Source organism: Trachemys scripta, chromosome 1 (assembly GCF_013100865.1).
Source record: "Trachemys scripta elegans isolate TJP31775 chromosome 1, CAS_Tse_1.0, whole genome shotgun sequence".
Taxonomy (NCBI): Eukaryota; Metazoa; Chordata; order Testudines; family Emydidae; genus Trachemys; species Trachemys scripta.
In genome coordinates this window covers 70798828-70819672 of record NC_048298.1, presented here as the reverse complement: position 1 = coordinate 70819672, position 20845 = coordinate 70798828, and the positions used below count along the sequence as shown (strand labels likewise).

General features: G+C 39.6%; 1 protein-coding gene across 1 annotated transcript in view; it reads right to left on the bottom strand.

The window, feature by feature from the left end:
- The window catches only part of OTOGL (otogelin like), a 138004-nt gene that overhangs the window by 43590 nt on the left and 73569 nt on the right, over positions 1 to 20845 (bottom strand). Inside the window, exons 32-38 of the mRNA XM_034763701.1 lie at positions 16179 to 16346; positions 13846 to 14124; positions 9355 to 9472; positions 8805 to 8884; positions 3590 to 6618; positions 1734 to 1911; positions 305 to 447 (exon numbers count right to left, since the gene is read on the bottom strand). Coding sequence (XP_034619592.1) covers positions 305 to 447; positions 1734 to 1911; positions 3590 to 6618; positions 8805 to 8884; positions 9355 to 9472; positions 13846 to 14124; positions 16179 to 16346 — 3995 coding nt within the window. The remainder of the gene's footprint in view (positions 1 to 304; positions 448 to 1733; positions 1912 to 3589; positions 6619 to 8804; positions 8885 to 9354; positions 9473 to 13845; positions 14125 to 16178; positions 16347 to 20845) is intronic.

Sequence of the window (20845 nt, the reverse complement as noted above, 5' to 3'; positions counted from 1 at the left end):
TAAACTATGCTGATTTACCCTTTGAGGATCTAGTCCACTCAGTTGAATATCTAACAATAAGAAAGAAAACTACAGTTTCATTTCCTTGTAACAAATACAACAATTACTAGTTACCCTGAGGTCTGTTTCATTTCCCAAGAGGTACAATAAAACATGTGCTTTGAAATATAAATAACTTACAATTTTTAAAATGGTTATCACTGTTAACTGGATGTTAATTCATGTTGTGCCTTTGCACACACGTACCAAAATAATTCAACATTACTAAGGTTATTGAGGAAGTGATAGCATGCAAACATCTTACCCGATTAGTGGGACACTTTTCAATATGAGCAACAATTATTTCTCCTGGGAGCTTGACTAAAATGTAGGAAGCCATATTATAGAGGGCTATGTTATTTCCATCAAATGTAATAATGCTCAGTTCAGACAGTACAGAACATTGACCTAAAAAAGAATTGACATTTAATGAGGGTACCACAAAACTGACCACTACAAATTTCTTTAAATCTTCTATTTTTGGCAATAATTGCCTCTTCAGTAAAAACAAAAACCCACCACTGTTAGCTGGAATTGCTGTGCACAGCGCATTGAGCCAAGAGGAGAAGAAAGTACCTTATGTTGTTCAACAGCAACAGATCTGGCCAGTTAAGGAGTGCGCTGGATACAGGGACAGATCCTCAGCAGTTGCAAATTGTCATCACTCCGTTGAAGTGAATGGAGTAATGACAATTTACATGAAATGAGGGTCTGTTCCATGGGTCAAAAGGGAGATTCAATCATTCTTCTACAACTGAAAAGTCAGTGGCTGCAACATGGAGGTCTCAAGAATGTCATACATCTTTATGACTATCTATATTTTAATACTCACCTTTGCTACACCCTAAAAAAATAAAAATAAAATTGGAGCATCTATTGCCAGAATTAGGACCTGATGCAACACTCTTTAAATGAAATGACATATCTATTGAGGTCAAGGCCTAAAGTTCCAATTAGAGTTGAGTGAAATTTGGAATTTCCGTCCCGCAGGAAATTCTGATATTTCAACGTTTTTCTTTTGGGAAAAAAGCTGATATTCTAACATTTTTCATGGAAGGGAAATTTCAATATAGAAATGTTAAAATGCTTCATTTCAATATTTTCAGTCAGAATGTTCTGACATTCCCAAAATCAAAAGGTTTCATTCTGATTTGTTGGTTGAACTAACCTGAGACATTTCATTATTAAACTGTATTTTCCTACTGTGGCACATTGTCTCATGGGAGTTGTAGTTCTGGAGCCTGATTTACAACGCAGTATATTTAAAAATCTGTATGTTAAACTCCAAAGGAAAAAAAATCAAATTAAGCAAAGTAATCTATAAAAATAATGCTGATTTATTCTTTGCCACAAAATATGAATCTCTCCCGAATTTATTTATTTTATTTTAAGAAAAGGCTTTTCTGTTGTATTTTTACTGTGGTATTGCACGCCTCATGGGCATTAATGGATTTAGTTTCTCAATATTCCTGAGAAGTATGGAATTCCCAAGTATTTTGCCCTAAATTCACACAGAAAATCTGTGGCAAAACTAGGAATAGAAACCATGTATTCTGAGTCTCAGGCCAGTGCATTAACCACAAGACAATCCTTCCTCTTGAATTTATAATCCTTAATTTATAATTTTTGATGTTTACATAATCAAGTTTTAATCTTTCACATTTGAGAACGTAACAAACAATATAATGACTTACAGGGACATTCCCATTCTGGACAACAGCTATCACTGTTAACTTGAACTGGCATTCCTCGAAAACCACAGTCAGGTTTTTCCACGTTCTTATGGCAGTTCCTTGAAACGTTATACAACATCCATCCCATATTAATGCATACATACTGGCTACATCTGTCTACAGGTTCAATGTATCTTGGCTGTTATGTAGAAAGGAAAAATAGGAATGAGCATTGCAGTTAGTATATTCAAAAATTAAATTCAGAGACACGGACAAGAATATTCTTACACCACATGAGTTTAGCTACAACATGAGCTCCTTGCAGCTTTTGCTTTTGAACATCCAATGCTCAAGGGACCTATCCAAGCCCATTCAAGGTTAAAGAGGTCAACTGGATGCACTAGATAGGTCTCCATCTAGCACCCAAGAATCCACCAAGTTAATCTGCTGCATGCTCCTAGGCTAGAAAGGAAACAGACTCCCAATACTTTTCTCCCATATCCCCCAGGACACTCAGTGGTAAATTAGCCACTGGGCCAATGGGGCCCCTGCCCAGGGACCCCAACCCACTCCGCCCACCCGGTGCTCCTGCTGGGGTGAAGGGCTGGGACACGGGGGTTTGCCCTGCTCCACCCTCCCACCCAGTGCTCCTGCCAGGGAGCAGGATCGGGGCACGGGAGCTTGCCCCCCTCTGCCCACCTGGTGCACCTGCCAGGGAGCGGGGGAAGCCTCTGCACCCCGACCCAGCTCCCCGGCAGGAGTTCCCCCCATGTCCCGACCCCATTTCCCCAGTAGGAGTGCTGGGGGAGTGCAGGGGGACTGCAGGCAGAAGGGGTAGGGAGGGGCCCCCACTTGCTCTGACCCAGGGCCCCACAAACCCCTAATCTGCCTCTGAGGACACTGAGCAGGACAAGGCAGAAATTTGCCATAGTGCCCAAATACATATACAAATAAATTAAAGATAACCAAAAAGAACAAACAACAATAAAATCAACAAAAACACAGAATTCCAATTAATCCTTGAAATTGTGACATGGTCATGGATCTTTTGCTAAAATTGAGAAAAGGGCTCTATCATTTGAAGACAGAGTAACTGAAGATGTTGGAGGCACTTTATTCGCTTGTGGCTCCTCGTATTTGTTCCAATAACCTCAGAAAAACAGGTTATTCGCCTATCAATGTATTTCCAGGGGTCTGCTTTCATACACCCACAGCACTGGGTACATACACACACACACACACACACCCCTCTCACTGGAGCATAGGTGCTGGAACTAGAGGTGGGGGCAGAGGTGCTGCAGTACCCCCTGACTTGAAGTGGTTTCCATTATATACAGGGTTTAGTTTGGTTCAATGGCTCTCAGCACCCCCAGTATACAAGTTGTTCCAGTACCACTGCACTGGAGCCCTGTAGAAAGCATTGGCTATTGAGGCCAGATGCACACTTGCTCACAGTAACCAATGTTCATGCCCACAAGCATATAAGGAGACATAACCCTGCTTTGTTCCTCAGTAACTTCCACTAATTTAAATTTCATAGACTCCAAAGAAGTAGGGAGGGAAGGTGAGCTGTGCCCATCTCTGCAGGAAATAATTTCAAAGAACTCCATGTCTCAGTAGGAGCACACAGCTCCAATGGCCAAAGTTTTCTAGAGTGTTTCAGCCAATTTGTGGAGTACACAGGTGCACCCAAGAGTGTGGATGTGCAGGCAATCTTCAAAGAAAAATAAAGAGCCAATATAAAGGCCAAACAAAGAGAGAAAAATGAAAGATATTTTATCCAATTTAAAACCTCTCCCATCCCAGTTGGTAGAGAAAAAGCAGATTAAAAAGCAATATACATAGAGTGTACAGTGGGCAGATAAAATTGATCATACCATACAATCTGAGGAAGATGACATCAGTGTATGTATCATTGTGCCATATGAAGCATGGTCAGCTGTAACTGTCATCATCATGTCTGTGTCTGTCAGTGAAGTTTGCGTTTCCACAGGTTCTGTAGTAGAAGACAGCACCTTTGCATAACTGAAATGAGATGAAGCTGTTACAGTGGTGCTCTGCAATTCTCCAATCCCCACTTGCTCTGGTTCTGTTAGATTATAGTAAGGTTTGATTGTTCTTTGTGGTGGAATTCTGGACCAATCTGATAGCGGTACATCTGTGACTTCAGAAATAGAGACAGATTTTCCTGAAGTTATGCTGCTTTGACTGGGCAAGGAAGTAGTCTGAACAGAAGAGAACGTTGAATGTAGCAGTGAAGATTTCTCAGTAGTTGTAGATTTTGTCTTAGTAATATTTCTTTGTACATGTGAAGTCTGACTACTTTCTCTAGTGTCTGCAGTTCTCCCAATGGAGGTTGCATATTTAAGTTCTGAAGCTGCAGAAGGTGTAATCTTCAGCTCCGAGAATGCAGTCATGGCACCAGTTGTTTTCATGACTATAGTTTTTATCATTTCTTTAGTACTCAGTGAAACTGGGGAATGTGCAGATGTCAGTAAAGTCTTAGGTGAAGGATACATAGGTGTTTTAGAGGTAGCAGGAATTGGCACTGAACTAGAGGCTGTGTAAAGCTCAATATGAGTAACAGAAGATTCAGTGGTTTTTGCAGTAACACTAGGGGCTATGGTGGTGGCAGGAGTAACTAATAAAGTTATTGAAGGACTAACTGATGTTTTCATAGTGACATAAGTTGGCACTAAGGATGTAGTACTCAAAGCTGTGCTCATGGTCAGTGCTGCCGATGGCACTGTGGAGTGAGTGACTATTTCAGTGGGTACAAAAGTTCTTGTTTCATATTCTGTGGAAGGACTTGATGATATATTTGTTCCTAATGATACAGTAGATACATGGGAGGTCTCTGAAGAGGGTGAAGATGTAGTAGTGAATATACTGGAATAGCTTTCCAAAGTGACTTTCGGAGTTTTAGAAGTTAATAAATGTGGTAGTGCAAATGACGTTTTAGGCACTGCTGAAGGACTTATGTAAATGTTTGTGCCTAAAGTTAATGTAGCAATACCCGAGGGAGAGGTTGCCAGTTCTGTATGTGGGCTTTTTGAGGTTTCTTGTGTACCCATGGATACAATGGGTGATTGGGTAAGAGTTACATTTGATATCAAAGCAGATGTCCTGTTTACTGTGGGAATCACTGAAGAACTTGTTGTATGGGATGTCATGGCAGAGGCTTGTGAAACAGATGGTCTTGCTGATGACAACATTGTAAGTAATGTGGATGGACTAGTAAAAGACAATATAGCTCCTGATAGTTCTCTAGAAGTTAGAGAAGTGTCAGTACTTTGTACCACAGAGGCAGTTTTGAATTCTGAATGTGGACTGATAGGGTACTCTGTTATTTTTGAAGTGGTTCTTGCCATTTGATAAGTAGATAATGTGGCATTTATGGGAAATACAGGTGTACTGAAAGGGAAGGCTGTAGAACTAATGGATGCAGTCAACCTTTTAGAAATAGTCGATATTGGAAATGCATCAGTGTGTAGTGCATATTTACTTTCTGTTGAGATTGTACTTGTTACAGATACCTCAGAGATTTGAGGAGTGGCTAGAAGAGATACTGAAGTAGTGGAAGGTTCTAAGAAGAGACTCTTTGAGACAACTGTGACATCTCTCGTTGCTTTGGGCTTGGGGGATGTAATTGGAGGAGGCATTAATGTAGACAGTGTGTGTGTTACAAGGGGACTCAAAGAAGACCACGTTGTTCTCATGGTTGTAGGGATTTGAGAAGCAACTGGAGATGAAGTTTCAGTCATTATAGGTGGAATAGTGGAAACAGTGTCTGTGCTTAATTGAACTATATGTTTGGAGGGAGTCACTGAAATGTCCATTGAAGATAAAAATGTAGGTAGTGAAGTTCTTGTTAAAGAACTGGTTGTTCTTAAAGATGATGAAGTAGTTTGGGAGGTGGGTGGAGTTGGCACCAAGTATGAAGCTGTGATTAACTGAGGAGGACTAGTTTCAAAGCTAGTAAATCTAGAAGTAGCCTTGGGAGTTTGAAAAACAGTTGAAGTTGGGGCATAAACAGAAGCTGGGTGAACTATAGGTTGAACCATAGTAGACCTGGTTCTTTCAGTCATAGTAGATAGTGGTGAAGTAGATGCAGTTAATATTAATTGTGAGCTTGTAAAGAATGTGGGACTTGAAAAAGATGTTCTTCCAGTTAATGAAGCAGATGAAGGAAATTCTGTGGATGTTTGTGGCAGTTGTGAATGGCTTGTGGAAGGTCTTCTGGTTCCCCAGATCCTTGTAGGTACTTCAGTAGTGACAAAGGCTGGTCCAGGAGATAAACTTGCTAATGCTGTGGAAGAGGATGCAATTCCTGTTTCAAGTGAAAATGGTGTTACCACTAAGGAAGTGGGCATTGGTAATGTAGAATGTCTAGGAACAGGACTTGCAGTTAGCAGAGTAAAAGAAGGTGTTGATGGAACTGCCATAGTAATGGGTGAGGTTATAAACACTGTTGGACTTACAGTAGGGGATGTTTTTAATGTCGCTGCTGCTGTCTGAAGAGTAGCTGGAAAATCTGTTGAAGATACGGGCTTGGGCAGTACAGACAGGCTTGCTGTGCTGTGGGTTACTTTGGAAGACTGCAGTGTACTTGAAACAGGTAATGAATGAGTTAAATAAGTAGTTGTATGAGGTGATGCCAGTGAATGAAAGTCTGACAAAGTTTCTGCTGTAGTGTTTGCTCCTCTTAAAGTTGTATCTATCTTTGTGGTTATTTTGGTAGTTACAATTGTATGACTAGGCTCAACTTCAGCTTCTGCAGTAACAAATATAGAGGGCAGCTGAGGAAATCTCTCTGTAGTAACAATTGTAGGAGAGATTAATGCAGTGGGCCTTGTCCTCTGGGTTTTTGTTCCAGCTGCCAGCTCTGTAGGTGTCACAGGTATGCCTGGAAAAAAAACGTATATTTCACTGTTATTCTGTATTAAAGAAAGAGCAAAAGAGCAACATCTATCAGACACTGGGTACCAATCTAAATATAAACCAACCTATTCTTAGACAGCTTAAATTCCCTGAAAAGATAACCACAATATGCCCCCAAAGACATTGTTTCAGGATATCTGCAGACTCTAGAGGACAACTCAACATTAGCTGCACACAACTCACATTTGTAAGGTTTTCTTCACAAACCAAAAAGCTAGGTTTTTTATTATATGGTAATTTAAAGCTTTTATTCTGGAGCACAATTCTGCAGCAAGGAGTGAATTCTGTAGCAAATTCTGCAAACACAGAATAGTAGAATATTTGGGACCTTAGATTAAAAAAATACAGTTTTCTTTTCTATTTTTGGACAGTAATGCACTATAATAGATTACTTTGTAGTAGTAATTATTAAACATCATATAACTAGTTTAAAAATACAAAATACTGAGACTATTTTAAAATGGAAGAAAAATAACTATAATGCTTAATCACCACATTATCCACAAATAAAGGAATGATGTGATAGCCACATGCCGGCAGTTAACCATCCAGGACACTGGGCTATTTAAATTCCCCCTCCCCTCAAAAAATGTAGCCAAAGATGCAGGGAGGTTGGCAGTGAGGTACAAGAGGTCATAGTAAAAACACGGGATCGATGTATAACTGGGGCAGAGTTGGGCTGAGCCTTTAACAAGAACAAGACGTCTCAATTTAATACAATGGAAGTGACAGAAGAGAAATTGAATTTGTGTTCCACACAGTCCGATGTGGAGGATGATTTTAGCAGCTGTATGCTGGATGGAGTGGAGTGGAGTGATGCACGTACCAGGGAGGCCAGGGCGAAGGAGGTAGCACTTTTGCAGGAAGCATAAAAAAAAACTTGTGCAGCCACTGCCTGTACAGCATGCATATCCCTCTTCTTCTCCCTCTTTCCGTATATGGGCTTTATTTTCTAGGGCTTTCAATCTGGCTGTTACAGCCTGACACCCCCATATTCACCACTGTCATGTAATTAGGATATGTCTTATACAAAGTATGCCTTGTGAGGTGTCATTCTAAAAGTCTTGATCTGCTAGACAGTAATATCTCGTAGGATTGTATGTGCTATTGTAATTTATGAAGTTAAGCTATGTATGTGTTGCTGAAACATGCCCTGAGGTTGAAAACACCCATCAGGTACGACAGTAAAAAGGCCAAACAATTTTGATGGCTTATTGAGGAAATGCACACAAGCACAAGGATTACCCCAGGAACTGTGTACAACAGAAACCTCTCAGAGATAGCACTACCCAATGGGAATTGTTTGACCCCAGTCACAGCAAAAGAGCTTCCAGCAAGTGGGGAGAAGATATAAAAGGGGGAAAATGACATTGGGGGGGACCTCACTCTCCCTACAACAACACACCTGGAAACACTTGAGGAACAAAGACTGAACTGTGGGAGGTGATGGTCCCAGGCTAGAAGGATTTTTAGCCTGTGTATGAAAACCTGGGAAAGCCAAGGCAACTTGTGCCTTAAGAATCTGCCAGCCTGTTTGTCACTCAGAGTGAGAATATGCTAACCTTACCTATCTGGTGTGTTAAGCTCAGTTTGCGTTTTTTGTTTATTTACTAAGGTAATCTGTTTTGATCTGTTTGCTATCCCTTATAACCACTTAAAATTTAACTTTTGTAGTTAATAAACTTATTTCTTGTTTATAACATAAGCCAGTTTGTGAAATTCATATCGGGGTGGGGGGGGGAGGCAAGAAGCTGTGCACATCTCTCTCCACATTAAGGGAGAGGGCGAATTTTTATGAGCTTGCGCTGTGCAGATCTTTCTATACAGTGCAAGACAGTATTATTTTGGGTTTATCTCCCAAAACGGGTGTGCACATTAGTGCTGGGTGAGTCGTCTCACACAGAGCTGACTTCAGTCTGTGTCTACAGCTGGGTGTGGCCCTAACTGTGTGTGTGTGCTGCAAAAAGCAGGAGAGCCTAATTCCACAAAACAGGGAGAGGGAATCCAGGCTGGTGGAGCAGGAGAGGCTCAGTGAAACCCCAGTACATCAGGTGGCATCCCGGATGGGGGGTCCAACCTATCACACTGGTCATGAGCACTAAACAAATTATATAATAAAAAACTTTACTGGTAACTGCAGAAAGTACTTACAGTCTTCTGGATAAACACATTTAAGTGTCACCTCATCAAGGATCATATTTTTAGGACAATATGGTAAGCATCCTTCAACCCTTTAATAAAACCCCCCCAAAAAATCACATTAGAAAAAATGGCAAATCTACAATATCTTAGTTCAGTTTGACAAAATGACAGTTTTTAAGGTTCCTTTTTTTTGACCCTGCCACACAGAGAATCCCGAGACCCCTCTATTAGTTTACACACACACACACACACACACACACACACACTTCTGAAATCCTGATGCAGCCAGTAGGAGATTGACAAGGAGTCATTCCACATTCATGCTGATGGACCATTACCCACAGATAAACAAACATATATCATGTAAAATCATCTAATGGACATGTGCATACTTAATTTTACAAGGCACAAGAGGCCAATTCAACCCTGTTATAACTCCACTGAAGTGAACTTTTTGTTGTAAAGATTAGTATATATTATAATATATTATTAAAAATGATAGCTTATACATTCTATATAATAGTATTATATTGGAGATATATAGTTTATTTGGACTTACGGTGGAAGAAATTTACATTCTACTCCTTCAGGATCACTACATGTTTTAAAACAGGGGCTGGCACAAGGTTCATATCTCCATTCACACATCCTCCTATAAGGCACTGATGCATGGAGATCTGAGAAAGAAGGAAAGCATGGTATTTATAGATTGATAGTCTTTTCTATTATGTATATTACAGTAATAGCAAGTTGATAGTAGAAATGAAGTACAGACTCCCAAAAACTTCCAAATGAATAACAGTGTTTTTATAAGTGAGTATTTAAACCAAGGAGTCCTAGAAAGTTTAAAAATATTGGAGTATTAAAGGAAAAAGGACATATACCCAAATGTGCTGTTGATTTCAGGAACAACACTACTGCCTCGCCCAGCAAACAGAAAAAATATCTATAGCTCACTAAACAATATATGAACTTTTGTCTGCTTGTTATAACACACCAAATTCATTTCCAAATAAAAAAAAATAGGGCTCTCAAGAGATTAAAAAAATTAATCATGATTAATTGCACGATTAATCACACTGTTAATAATAAAATACCATTTATTTAAATATTTTTGGAAGTTTTCTACATTTTAAAATATATTGATTTCAATTACAACACAGAATACAAAATGTACAATGCTCACTTTATATTATTTTTATTACAAATATTTGCACCGTAAAAAAAAAGAAATAGTATTTTTCAATTGACCCATTACAAGTACTGTAGTGCAATCTCTTTATCATGAAAGTTGAACTTACAAATGTAGAATTATGTACAAAAAATAACTGCATTCAAAAATAAAACAATGTAAAATTTTAGAGCCTACAAGTACACTCAATCCTACTTCTTATTCAGCCAATCGCTCAGACAAACAAGTTTGTTTACATTTGCAGGAGATAATGCTGCTCACTTCTTGTTTACAATGTCACCTAAAAGTGAGAACAGGCGTTCGCATGGCACTGTTGTAGCCGGAGTCGCAAGGTATTTACATGCCAGATATGCTAAACATTCGAATGTCCCTTCATACTTCAGCCACTACTCCAGAGGACATGCATCCATGATGATGACAGGTTCTGCTCAATAATGATTCAAAACAGTGCAGACCAATGCATGTTCATTGTCATCATCTAAGTCAGATGCCACCAGTAGAAGAATAATTTTCTTTTTTGGTGATTTGGGTTCTGTAGTTTCTACATCAGAGTGTTATGCTTTTAACACATCTGAAATCATGCTCCATGCCTTGTCCCTCTCAGATTTTGGAAGGCACTTCAGATTCTTAAATCTTGGGTTGAGTGCTGTAGCTATCTTTAGAAATCTCACAGTAGTGGCTTCTTTGCATTTTGTCAAATCTGCAGAGAAAGTGTTCTTAAAATGAACAACATGTGCTGGGTCATCATCCAAGACTGCTATAACATGAAATATATGGCATGATGTGGGTAAAACTGAGCAGGATGCAGACAATTCTCCCCCCAAAGGAGTACAGTCACAAATTGAATTAATGCATTATTTTTTTAACAAGCGTCATCAGCATGGAAGCATATCCTCTGGAATGGTAGCCAAAGCATGAAGGGGGCATATGAATGTTTTGCCTATCTGGCACGTAAATATCTTGCAATGTCAGCTGCAAAAGTGCCATGCGAATGCCTGTTCTCACTTTCTGGTTACATTGTTTCAAAGATTCATAGACTGTAGGACTGGAAGGGACCTCGAGAGGTCATCGAGTCCAGTCCCCTGCCCTCATGGCAGGACCAAATACTGTCTAGACCATCCCTGATAGACATTTATCTAACCTACTCTTAAATATCTCCAGAGATGGAGATTCCACAACCTCCCTAGGCAGTTTATTCCAATGTTTAACCACCCTGATAGTTAGGAACTTTTTCCTAATATCCAACCTAAATCTCCCTTGCTGCAGTTTAAGCTCATTGCTTCTTGTTCTAGCCTTAGAGGCTAAGGTGAACAAGTTTTCTCCCACCTCCTTATGACACCCTTTTAGATACCTGAAAACTGCTATCATGTCCCTTCTCAGTCTTCTCTTTTCCAAACTAAACAAACCCAATTCTTTCAGCCTTCCTTCATAGGTCATGTTTTCGAGACCTTTAATCATTCTTGTTGCTCTTCTCTGGACCCTCTCCAATTTCTCCACATCTTTCTTGAAATGCGGTGACCAGAACTGGACACAATACTCCAGCTGAGGCCTAACCAGCGCAGAGTAGCGTGGAAGAATGACTTCTCATGTCTTGCTTACAACACACCTGTTTATGCATCCCAGAATCACGTTTGCTTTTTTTGCAACAGCATCACACTGTTGACTCATATTTAGCTTGTGGTCCACCATAACCCCTAGATCCCTTTCTGCCATACTCCTTCCTAGACAGTCTCTTCCCATTCTGTATGTGTGAAACTGATTGTTCCTTCCTAAGTGGAGCACTTTGCATTTGTCTTTATTAAACTTCATCCTGTTTAACCTCAGACCATTTCTCCAATTTGTCCAGATCATTTTGAATTTTGACCCTATCCTCCAAAGCAGTTGCAATCCCTCCCAGTTTGGTATCATCTGCAAACTTAATAAGTGTATACTTTCTATGCCAATATCTAAGTCATTGATGAAGACATTGAACAGAGCCTGTCCCAAAACAGACCCCTGCGGAACCCTACTCGTTATACCTTTCCAGCAGGATTGGGAACCATTAATAACTACTCTCTGAGTACGGTTATCCAGCCAATTATGCACCCACCTTATAGTAGCCCCATCTAAGTTGTATTTGCCTAGTTTATCGATAAGAATATCATGCGAGACCGTATTAAATGCCTTACTAAAGTCTAGGTATACCACATCCACAGCTTCTCCCTTATCCACAAGACTCATTATCCTATCAAAGAAAGCTATCAGATTAGTTTGACATGATTTGTTCTTTACAAATCCATGCTGGCTTTTCCCTATCACCTTACCACCTTCCAAGTGTTTGCAGATGATTTCCTTAATTACTTGCTCCATTATCTTTCCTGGCACAGAAGTTAAACTAACTGGTCTGTAGTTTCCTGGGTTGTTTTTATTTTCCTTTTTGTAGATGGGCACTATGTTTGCCCTTTTCCAGTCTTCTGGAATCTCTCCTGTCTCCCAGGATTTTCCAAAGATAATAGCTACAGGCTCAGATACCTCCTCTGTTAGCTCCTTGAGTATTCTAGGATGCATTTCATCAGGCCTTGGTGACTTGCAGGCATCTAACTTTTCTAAGAGATTTTTAACTTGTTCTTTTTTTAATTTTCTCTTCTAAACCTACCCCCTTTCCCATTAGCATTCACTATTTTAGGCATTCCTTCAGACTTCTCGGTGAAGACCAAAACAAAGAAGTCACTAAGCATCTCTGCCATTTCCAAGTTTCCTGTTACTGTTTCTCCCTCCTCACTGAGCAGTGGGCCTACCCTGTCTTTGGACTTCCTCTTGCTTCTAATGTATTGATAAAAAGTCTTCTTATTTCCCTTTATTCCTGTAGCTAGTTTGAGCTCATTTTGTGCCTTTGTCTTTCTAATCTTGCCCCTGCATTCCTGTGTTGTTTGCCTATATTCATTCTTTGTAATCTGTCCTGGTTTCCATTTTTTATATGACTCCTTTTTATTTTTTAGATCATGCAAGATCTCGTGGTTAAGCCAAGGTGGTCTTTTGCCACACTTTCTATCTTTCCTACCTAGAGGAATAGCTTGCTTTTGAGCCCTTAATAGTGTCCCTTTGAAAAACTGCCAACACTCCTCAGTCATTTTTCCCCTCAGTCTTGATTCCCATGGGACCTTACCTATCAGTAAATAAGAAGTGGGCAGTGTTATCTGCTGTAAATGTAAACAAACTTGTTTGTCTTAGCGGTTGGCTGAACAAGAAGTGGGACTGAGTGGACTTGTAGGCTCTAAAGTTTTACATTGTTTTGTTTTTGAGTGCACTTATGTAACAAAAAAATCTACATTTGTAAATTGCACTTTCACGATAAAGAGATTGCACTACAGTACTTGTACAAGGTGAACTGAAAAATACTATTTCTTTTGTTTATCATTTTACAGTGCAAATATTTGTAATAAAAAAAAATATAAAGTGAGCACTAAACACTTTGTATTCTGTGTTATAACTGAAGTCAATATATTTGAAAAACATCCACAAATATTTAATACATTTCAAATGGGATTCTATTATTTAACAGTGGGATTAATTGTGATTAATTTTTTTAATCGTGATTAATTTTTTTGAGTTAATCACATGAGTTAACTGTGATTAATCAACAGCCCTATAAAAATAATTACAAATTTGACTGAGTTATGCTGTCAAGGCAATATTCATGACCTCAAAAATAGGAAATCAATAACATCTGGACACAGAGGGGAATAAACACAAAAACAAATAGGGGAAATCAGTACAAATATTTGCTACTATTGATGAAGATGATGCACTCATGTGTACCCCTCTTAAGACAACTAGAACAGAATTGTACAGTATTCTTTGGGATCGTGTACAACTTACCTTCAATGCTAAAGCTACTTGTACGTTTGAATTCTTCTGAATCATCATACTTTGACACTTTAATGCCAGAAGCTGTCAATATAATGAAAAAGCCTTTCTTGTTGTGAAGTTCAAACGCGCTATAATCTGGAATCCAGAGGCCTTGGTGGTGGAAAAATGTAGCTCTTCTACGAAATGAAGAACTTGCTGCCCACTGTTCCAAAGTAACAGTTTCATTGTCATGGACATACAGGAAATAGTTTGGTCTTTCAGCAGACTCAAGGGAAACAAGAGACAGAGCTGTCACAAACAAAATACAAAGCAATCAGGAGTAGGCTATCACACCAGAGAACCAGAGGCTATGGACTACATTAGCTATTGAGTAGTTTATGTCAAAACTAGTGCTCTTCACAAAAATTCTCCCATTTTTCTGTAGAAAATAGCAATGCTGACCCATAATTCACTTCAGATAAAAATCTGAAAATTCAGCTACATATAGAGCTGACTAAAAAAGTGAAATTCCTTTTTGAGAAAAAGTGTTGTCCCAAAGTGAGATGAGACATTAAAAAACATGCAAGTTTTCACAAAATGGGATTTCAAGAAAAATTTTATTTTGGAAAAACCTAAACAGGATTTTTCTGCCTTCCAGGACAAGAGCCTTCTAGCCAGCTGCCAGAAAGTCTGAGAGCCCGGTCACTCTGCCTCCCTCCACCGAGCTACCAAGTCTGGGAGCCTGAGAGGTGCTGCCCATCCCTGGAGCTAGGGAGAGGCAGAGAGACAGACAGTCCCAGTGCTCTGCTGCGTTTTGACACAAGTTTCATCAAATCTGTGCTATATTCAGCTAAACCCTTCACTCTACCGAATTGGCATTTTCTTAGTTTTACCAGAAAATTTCCCACCAGCTCTAGTTATGTAAGCATAGTTTGTCCAAACTTCTTTTGGCTGCAAAATCAGGGTACACATTTTGTGAGAACAGTCTTCTCTCCTGAGACATCCAGTCACAGCCAGAAGTGCCATCAGGAAAGTTGTATTTAATCACTTCTTGTTCTGGTCCTGGACAGATCAAAAGTGAAGAAATCACTTCTCTGAACATTTGAGAAGCTCAAAAAAGACTTGGTTCAAATAACATGGGTAAAAATATGCAGCTTCCATACTTCATCCAAATATTATCTCATCGCTAACAGTAATTTGAAAAATGTCCATATATTACATGGATTTAATTCAGCTTTCAGTCACCTCACCATTTTACCTGTACTATATTATATCTGCTGGAGAATTTCATTAGACTTCATTCATCCTTCTACTTCATCACCTTTCCATTTATTTTCAAATGTCATCCAAAAAGCTTATTTTCTTCCTTGCCAATATATCTCAATTTCTCTTAAATATTGTCAAACATATAGTTAAGGGTTAATGTCTCTTTTTCCTGTAAAGGGTTAAGAAGTTCACCTAGCCTAGCTGACACCTGACCAGAGGAACCAATGGGGGGACCAGATGGTTCAAAGGGAAGGAGGAAAGTTCCCTTTGTCTGTTAAGTTTCAGTTTGGACAGGAGTGGGAAAGCTCCAGAATTCAGCCTCCTATTAAGTAGTGAGTATTAGTGAAGGAAATAAATAGGTTTATGTTTATTTCTTTGTAACCTGTCTTGTGCAATTAGAGGAATAGTCAAATTGGGTATTTTGGGTAGTGTGTGTGTGTGTGTGTGTGTGTGTGTGTGTGTGTGTGTGTGTGTGTGTGTGTGTGTGNTGTGTGTGTGTGTGTGTGTGTGTGTGTGTGTGTGTGTGTGTGTGTGTAACTAAGGGTTTGCCCAGGGGAACATCCTCTGTGTTTGGAATCTGTTGTCTGTGAGAGTATCTGGTATGCTAATCTCTCCCAGTGTGAACAAACAGAAATAGGAAGAAGATATATATATTAATAAGCGTAGCATAGGTGGTTGGTTTATTACTGGGGACACAAACACTTTTGGTAAACATTTTTAATATCTCATATTTCTTATTTACCCATGCAAACCATTTCTATTTCTAGTTGCACAAGATACTTAAATTTCCCTTACAAAAACTGTCATTTGGACCTTGCTGCATTTCTAAAACATATTCTTGCGAAATTTAGCATTAAAGTCTTAAGTTAATTTTTCCAAGAGTGTATTTTAAATGCACTATATTTCTTCTTGAAACTGTAAGGAAAAATCAGTTTTCCAACTGGCTATTCCATTCCATGAAGGACAAACTGAAAAAAAAAATCATTGTAGCATACTTTAGACAACTAATAAACTTAGAAATAAGTAACAGAGTAACTGATACATATATATAGTTCTAAACTAGTCTTTGTCATTACTGTAATATTGAGTATACTTACATAAGTCTTTATCTTTGAAAAGGCCGGGAGTTATCATAAAACTAAATCCCACATTTTCATATGTACTGATTCTAGGCAAAGGAAATAGCTTTCTGCTGGTAATGTTAGCTCCTATAACAGTATCATTCTGTCCATAACTTGCCAAAATATATGGTCCTTCTCCAAGGCCTAGTGAAACAAACACCGAACAAACAAAATCAAATGGAAAAATCTATTGATTACTTATATAAAAAAGCAAAACCTCAGTTACTTACCACCAATGATTGGTGGCATATATTGCCATCAATTATTTTCCCACACTTGGAATTGTTCACAAAAGATAAGAAAACCCAGGAAGCATTAAAAGCAGTTCACTTAGAATGGGACCATGTACCTCAATGTAATGTCGGGCTAAGACAGCATCTAAGACCAGCATGTCTACATTGCAGCTACATTCACAGGTCAAGTAAATATAGTTTGCACGCTAAAAATAGCAGCATAGTTGGGCGTAGCACAAGTGGCAGCTTGAGCTAGCTGGCCATGTATGTACCTGGGGACTGGATGGGTTTGTACTCAGACAGCTAGCCTGTGCTATGTGCTACCCTCAGCAACACCACTGTTTTCAGCAGAGCTAGCATGTGTCTGTCTACCTGATCTTGGAAGCATGTTCCCAGCTGCAGTGTAGACATACCTTATGCAAGAGGTACAACATTCCCTCGCCCCAGTTCACTTCCTGTCCAGAATACAAACACTCTAAACAAGTGAGATGCAAGAAAGACAAGTATGGATATATTCGATAACTATCCTCACTAATAAGTAACCCAGGTTTGTTCTTCATGAAATTTCCTCCTCTACATATTTCCTCCTCTACCCACTCCTGGTGGTAAACTGAAGGTGTCATATTTACACACAGATGATGAAATATGGAATAAAATATTGAAAGAATTGTAATACCACTATTCCCCAATGGGCATTGAATTTGATCTCTGCATCTATCCAGTAAGGCCAGAGGGAAGTAGACATGAAGTTCCAAGTTGTTGACCTACAGCTGTCAACTACAAGAACATTGATGAGGCAAACATTTGACCCTGATGTTGCTCTGGTGGAAAGATTCACAAATATATATAATTTTTTTTACAAGGTTTCACTTCTTACTATTGCTGTGGGTTACACAAAATGTAATTGACGCTGCTGGGCATAATCACCACCCTCCACACAGGAACTGACTCGAAAAGAGACCAGATAAAAAACAGAGAGATAAAAGGAAGTAAACCAGACACAGCCTGGACAAGTCTGGTGTATGACACTGAGAGAAGTCTACAAAGATGGCATCTGGTTTTGGTGCTGGCTAGCAAGTTTGGGCTGTGAGGAAAGAAATGATCTTTTGTTTTGGTTCCTCCTGTGTTCAGGGAAACAGGACTTTCTACATTTTTTGCAAACAAACAAGATTGCCTCAAAGGTACCAGACTGCATCATCAATTTCTCCTCATAACTGGAAAAGCCTGCAAGACCCTGAATTTTTGGCTAGCCACTCCGGCCAAAAAGTAGTAACAGGTCACAGCATCACTCACTCAAACTTGGCCTGCCTGTGCACCTTCCTCCATCAGAAGGGAAGGGCAGCCAGGCCAAACCTGAGCTGTTCTGAGATTGTGTGCATCAGTTTGCAGAAGCAAGGAGCCAGGCCCATCCCCATGGGTAGGGCCCTACCAAATTCACGGTCCATTTTTGTAAATTTCACGGTCATAGCATTTTTTTAAATCTTGAATTTCATGGTTTCAGATATTTAAATCTTAAATTTCATGGTGTTGTAACAACCATGAATATGTATTTTAAAATGGCAAAATATAAACATGTAAAGCCCTTAAGACCCCCAGACTTTCTCAAACTGGAGGTCCTGACCCAAAAAGGGTCATGGTATTGCAAGCCTTACTTCTGCACTGCCTTCGGAGCTGGGTGGCCAGAGAGCAGTGGCTGCTAGCCAGGTGCCCAGCTCTGAAAGAAGTGCTGCTGGCAGCAACACAAAAGAAAGGGTGGCAATATTATGACCCTCCTACAATAGCCTTGTGATCCCCTTTTGGGTTGAGACCCCCAGTTTGAGAAAAGCTGTGTATTTTGTATACTTTTACCTTATAGTATAGGGTAAAAGTACACAAAAGACCAGATATCACGATCCGTGATGCATTTTTCACAGCTGTGAATTTGGTAGGGCCCTACCCATGGGATAGGAGCAGCTGCTGCCAGGTGAGTGTTCTTGTTTTATATATTATTTTTCATTTTATTTTTGTGTTATTTCATGTTTGTGAAGAACACAAGGGCTCTAGCCATAATCTAGTGTGATGGATCTGCTAAGGAGGCACTACAACTCCCACTAACCCCCTTCCCTACTGCATATCCCTTTCCCCTGGTCAGGTAAGAAGAAGGTTCTGACACAGGCGATGGATGGGCTCTGTGTGGGGAGTGGCAGTTGCATGTCAAACCAGAGAAGCTGCCAGGGGGATGGACCCCAGCTGGGTCCTGCTGCCAAAACAGGCGTGAGCTGCCCACTCCCCTCAGTGAGTCACTGTGCGTTTACTTTTGTTTTCTTGTAACCAATTCTGACTTTTATGTTTCATTACCTCTAAACACTGAAAATCTATCTTTGTGTAGTGAATAAACTTGTTTTATTATTTTACCTAGACCAGTGTGTTTGGGAAACTCCATTGGAGATAACAGGATTTGTGCATATCATTTTCTAGTAATAAAATGACGGACTTCATATGAGCTTGTGTTGTCCAAGAGAGGGCTGGGAAGTACAAGACGCACATTTCGGTGGGGAAATCCGGAACTGGGAATTTGCTGGTGTTGCTCTGCAGAGAGGCTGGTTATAGCACTCATACAGTATAACTGGGAGTAATTTACATGCTGGAGGCTGTGTGTGAGCAGACCAAGAGTGGTTGCTCTCACAGTGAAGCAGTGTAAAAGGCATCCCCAGTTGGAGAGTTGAGGTGACACAGCTGTTCTACAGTCCAGATGGTATTCTGGGTAATGACACACCATTATGCAATGCTACCACTGGATCTAGCCAAGATTTCAATGTTTGTGTAATGTCTTGGTTCCAGGATCCAAGAAGCATGCCATGCAGTTCTAAGAAATGAAGTCATGAAGGTGAAGTTTGTTATGAATATTTCTGTCATTTTAAGGAGCCATTCTTGAAAGTACCAAGACTATGATATTTTCACAGAAAATATCTGTTATCCTATTAATATTAATATGAAGTAAACTGATAAGCCCCAATCTTGCATTTTACAATGCACTAACAGAGCCCCACTGATGTTAACATGGCTCTGCATGGGTGCAGCAGTCCACCTACGCATTGCAACTTGCAGGATCAGGGCTATTAGATTTGTAAACCAGAAGGGAACAATATTATCATCCAGCATCACGTAGATCACAGAATATCACCCAGCAGAAACACTAGCAATAAAATAAACAGGACATAAACCAAGCTAACATAGTGCAAGCAGGGGATTTAGTAGAACCTCTCAATGAGTCAGAGCAATTCCTGTCTGGATGCACCCATGTACAAAAACTTTTATAATGAGGAAATAATTACTAAGAGTGAGAACTATTCAGAAAGCCTATAACAAGCTCAGATCTCCAGTTTTGCTATAATTCACACTGAATCAATTAACTTTTTAGATTCATTTTAATACAGTAACATTAGAGATGCAATATATAGTGATACTATTCATTTTGTAAGAAACACAATTATAATTTCACTGTCTACAAAGGCAGTTCACTGCGGTGAAGGTTAAAATGGTAATAAGTATATATAACAACATCAAACACACAGCTTGTACACTAATGTGTCAGTAGTTTGAATCCCTTGAATAGTATGCAAAAACAATGAGGCGTCCTTGTGGCACCTTAGAGACTAACTTATATGCTTGTCAAAAAAGCTTTCATGGCTTTCATATGAGAGAAGTCCCATGAAATAGATGGGACATGTAGAGAAAAAATATTGTTAGATATCTTTCGTAATGGAGTAAGGTGCAGAGGAGGGGAAGATTTTTAGGTTCATCTATAAAGCTGTGTGAGCCCTTGCAAATATTATATAGGCCAAAGCTACTTTGAACTCAGCCTGACCCACACTTTTCTGATTAAAAGACCATGGCAAGTACACAAGGCAAAGGCGCATGCACACACATACACAGATGCTTGTTTCCAATGAAATGTTACAGTCTGCCTCTAGTCCAGGCTGGTGAGACAGGGAAAAAGCCTGCCTCGGAATAAGGGATCAGATTACAAGAGAGCAGTACAATTTAGGGGACCAGATGTCCCGATTTTATAGGGACAGTCCCGATTTTTGGAGCTTTTTCTTACATAGGCACCTATTACCCCCCCACCACCGTCCTGATTTTTCACACTTGCTATCTGGTCACCCTAGTACAATTACATCATGATATTAGCATGGAAGGGCAAATATTGAAAAGGACATGCAATATTTCTGGCTAACATATGTCACTGCTGCCTTCTAATGGTTGAGAATGTCTAATGTACTCAAGACTTTGTTACTATGCAATCCAACTGCAGGGCCTAGAGGCCCAGAAACGAGACAACCTCTAGGACCACTACAGTTAACAGAGATTTTTCTTTGCTATGGTAGAGGGCTGTGTTTTTACAGCAGGATGTCTCAAGTTACATCCCAG